Genomic DNA, 4,140 nt, shown 5'->3' on the forward strand with positions numbered 1-4,140 from the left:
TTTGCACAATGTTTGGTACACCTTCTGTTGTCACCTGAGAGGTCAAAGGGCAACTAATAGGATTGGAGATCTTTCAAATTGGGTCACCTGTTGTTTACACCAGTCACACGATGCGCTGAGCTCACTCCAATCACTCAAAGGAAAGATAATGGCAGATAATGGCACTTTGGCAAATTTCTACTGGAGGATGATTTAGTTACATTGTCAAATCATATGGTTATGACGACACTGGTCAGCTCTAAACTATGTACATTGAAACTGCAAGCATTAGATGTGACAAGTCTATTCAACAAAAAAGCAGCAGCATCTGCTGCAGTATGTCAAACAATTATTAAGGATTAACGCTAAGTTAGAATTTGGAAAATCTCCTTAAATTTAAGGCTAAAATCACACCTCTTTGAGGGTTGGGGTTTTGTGCGCGTTAAAATTTGCGCGTTAAAACTTGCGCGTTAAAAACCTGCGCGTTAAAATATGCAAATTAGCTGATTCCCTGGGGATTTGAAAACTTTTTTGCAGTTTTAAACTTAAAAGCTTGAAGAAGATAACACAAAATGAAATTAAGTATCATATTGTTGCATTCTAGAGTACAAATATCCCTTTCCAGGACTTTTAAAGTGATTTTTAAACATTCAATTTCAACGCGCAACAAGGGTTGATATTTGCATGTGAAACAATCGGCTTGAGAAAAGATGAAATGAACCTTGTAGAATGGAAAAAGCCTCAAGCAGTTATATCTTATGATATAAAGCCTCATACTAGTAATTTTTCCATGTATTTGTGTCTAATTCAAGTGATTTTGAAATCTTCTGGATATGCAAATTAGCCTATTCCCTAGGGACCTAAAAATTAGGGGCTTTTCAAACCAAAAATTCAGGTAACAGAATCTGATGTAAAATCATATAATGGGGTTAACATTAAAATGTTAAATGTTAACATTACAATTCACGTTCAAAACTTCAAAATTATTTTCTGAATTCTCATTCATTCTCTTTACAGTTTCATTATGCCCTTGTATGAACTCAGAGTTATCACAGACGTCAAACCTTTAGAATTTAACCTTTTTTAAAAATCATTTGTTGCACGTAAAAGAATCCAACACAACTAACGAGGAGACAAATGATGACTTTAATTTAAAATCCGCGACTAAAAGTTACTACAACTTCAAGCCGTATTGCACTAACAGCTATCGAAATTTATTATAGGCAACATTGGCAAACGCTTTGGTTTCGATGGAAGAGCGAGAATCAAAGAAATATTCGAGAAACAAAGAAAGCGAAAAACAAAGAAAGGCAAATAAAAGAAATAAATATCATAGAATAAATCCAATGCTCGTTTTGTGTTCTTAAGCTATTGGTGGAATCGTCAAAACAGACATGAAAGATACAGAAAGTCCACGACTACGAGCAAAGGAAGTCTTAGTGCTCACCTCAGTCTTGAGGCCGGGTACGTGTGTGATCAAAATCAGACCTTTCCTTCCTGTTTCGAAGGGTTAGGGGGTAAAGGTCACTATCTAAGGGGTCATTGTCTATCCACTTTGTAATACTGTGCATGAAATATAACTTTTTACTGGGGGAAAACGTTCATACGTGTAACGTTACCGTTACATGCAAACAATGATGCAAACTAAGACAATTGCAGTCGTGTTCATTTTATGCTGAAATTTGCGCTTTCCTGGAAGCACTTTAGGCGCGTACCATACATTTTTATTTTAAAGATTGCAATTGAATCTTGATTTGCAAACTCATAGCATAATTGCAATAATCACGGAACAATGAGTCCAATCTATATAGATTCAATTCACGTTTCCATACACACGTTTCTGAGGAGTTTGCATTGACGAAACGGCCAGGCTAGTAATAAAATAGTCCCAAGTTTTTAATGATGAGCGTCTACATAATGATGATCTGAGCGACACAAAATCGAACAGAAAGCTCAGTAAATCTGTTTGAGCATTTAGTTATCCATTCGCCCTTCTCTTGATGTCTAAAAATTAAACATTAAGATTCGACCTTTTGACATACTCGTAAAGCATTACATTTTGTCGTTTTCTGAGAGTTGCAACAACGGTGGATGTCAATTACTCTCCAAGTAGAGGTTAGGCTCCGGCTGTTTTTTTAACGTTTTTTTGGTCGTCTTTATCGGGCTTTCTATTTTGTCATTTTTCTTGAAGTATGCCAGCCAAAAATAGGTTTTGACACAGCAAGATATAAAAGAAAAATAGAAAGCCCGATAAAAACGACTAAAAAAACGTTAAAAAAACAGCCAGAGCCTAACCTCTGCTTGGAGAGTAGATGTCAATATAACCGCATCCTTCTAATAGTAAAATCAAGGAAGCTCCATGAACCTGACTTCTAGAGCTATAAGCAATATTTTTTAGAAAGATTTTCTTGCAATGAAGCTGATATAACGTTAGAGTGTTTTTGCTCACATGTAATATGTGATTTGTTTTGTACCTCTTATCAAATGAAATACCTCTTCATCTTTTTAAACAATCAACAAATGTAAATTTTTCTCAATGTGAACTGTGGTTCGTCGTAGTCTCATCTGTAATATCTCTATGTACAGCTTTGTACCAGCGAGCGCACCTGCAAGACTTTTTCCGTGATTACCGGCCGCTGAAAAGCCGGCCCTCTCGAATTCAACGTTAGGCATCGTCCGGGCAAATCACCTTTCGTGAATGGAAAATAAAAGGCATGGTCCCTAATACGAATTTCAAAAGCTTTTCTATGGAATCACTACCTCACAAACAAAAGAAAAAGAAGAAAAAAGTGCCACTCCAACTATCCAAATGGTGGATATATATACTGGTTCTCAAAATTCAAAAAAGTTGAATAAAAGTAATAACGCTAACGCTAACGTTGATTAACTTAACGTTACACATCATAAAATAAATCCAGGACGCATTTTCTGTTCTTCAAACGGAACACTACTGGTACTAGAGAGTGCCATTGTTACCTAAATTCTTTTGCATTTCTTGATCAATCTGAAAAGAATTTTTCTTTTCCGCTTCAACTTTGTAAAGGAGGAGACGCTCCAATATCAAGCCCTCCCATCTTTCTATTGACAGTTGCCTTGTAACTTGCATGGCAGAAACTTGATTGAAAACGGTTTAAAACAAAGGAATGATATAGTTTGGTGTAACGAAGACTACATATCATTCAACTTTTGATTAGCATTGGATGGATCATACTTCTGATGTTACTGATACATTCGCTAGATGTCGCTTATGGACGATCGTTTTGCTTTCACAACAATTTTACGACAGCCGTAAACTAGTACGATCAGCGATCGAGAAAATGGCGGCTGACGCGGGAAACTTGGTGACGGAACAGCTGATTGAATGCATGAACTTCGCTGCTGTTAAACACAGAAATCAGCGTAGAAAGGATCCTGACAAGACTCCGTACATCAACCATCCTCTAGGTAACGTCTAACTGCAGCAGAGAACCATTTGTGATGAGACGTTCCGGAGTTTTGTTCCGACTAAACTTTCAGTTTCACTCGTTTGTAACTTGACGTTATGGTTCTTTACTATGATGTGTTTTTGTATATCTGCAGGTGTTGCCTACATTCTTATGAAGGAAGGAGGAATTACAGATGTCCAGGTGCTACAGGTGAGTCTAGTCCAGCAGGTGCAGAAAATGTTAACAGGTGTCAAATTCTATAATTCACAAAGCCAAGTATCAATCGGATGCATATGTCCATTCCCTACTACAGAATAAAAAGGCAGCATATTTCTACATTTCATATTTCAAACAATACAATAATTGTAGCAATAGATAAATACTTTTGCAAATTTAACGTTAACGTTATATTATAAGGTCTATCACTAATCTCATCACATGTCAATGGTGAAGGCCCCTGACTTGTAAACAGTTCAGTTTGTTTGTCTCATTGACCTTTAACTTTGACCTACTCATGTGCTGTTTGAACTGGTAAAGGGGATTTTTTTAACACCCACCTTCTTTTTTTAACTCTCTCTTAGGCCATGTTGATTTGATTATATGGATGACATCCTCCGGGAACTCCAAAACTGATGCAAGCGAGCGAATAAAAAAAAAGTTTGGCCAAAAAAAAAAGTTGCCTTCAGTATGAAATGAAAGTGGCCAGGAAGGTTGAACATTAGCCGCAGAGACGACT

The 4,140-nt window shown here is 36.8% G+C and overlaps 1 protein-coding gene across 1 annotated transcript in view; it reads left to right on the forward strand.

Moving 5' to 3' along the window:
• The first annotated feature begins 3,262 nt into the window (after window positions 1-3,262).
• Window positions 3,263-4,140, forward strand: part of LOC118412510 (guanosine-3',5'-bis(diphosphate) 3'-pyrophosphohydrolase MESH1-like) — a 2,703-nt gene continuing 1,825 nt past the window's right edge. The window contains exons 1-2 of the mRNA XM_035815398.1: window positions 3,263-3,423; window positions 3,559-3,614. Coding sequence (XP_035671291.1) covers window positions 3,297-3,423; window positions 3,559-3,614 — 183 coding nt within the window. The 5' untranslated portion in view covers window positions 3,263-3,296. The remainder of the gene's footprint in view (window positions 3,424-3,558; window positions 3,615-4,140) is intronic.

This window comes from Branchiostoma floridae, chromosome 3 (assembly GCF_000003815.2).
Source record: "Branchiostoma floridae strain S238N-H82 chromosome 3, Bfl_VNyyK, whole genome shotgun sequence".
Lineage (NCBI taxonomy): Eukaryota > Metazoa > Chordata > Leptocardii > Amphioxiformes > Branchiostomatidae > Branchiostoma > Branchiostoma floridae.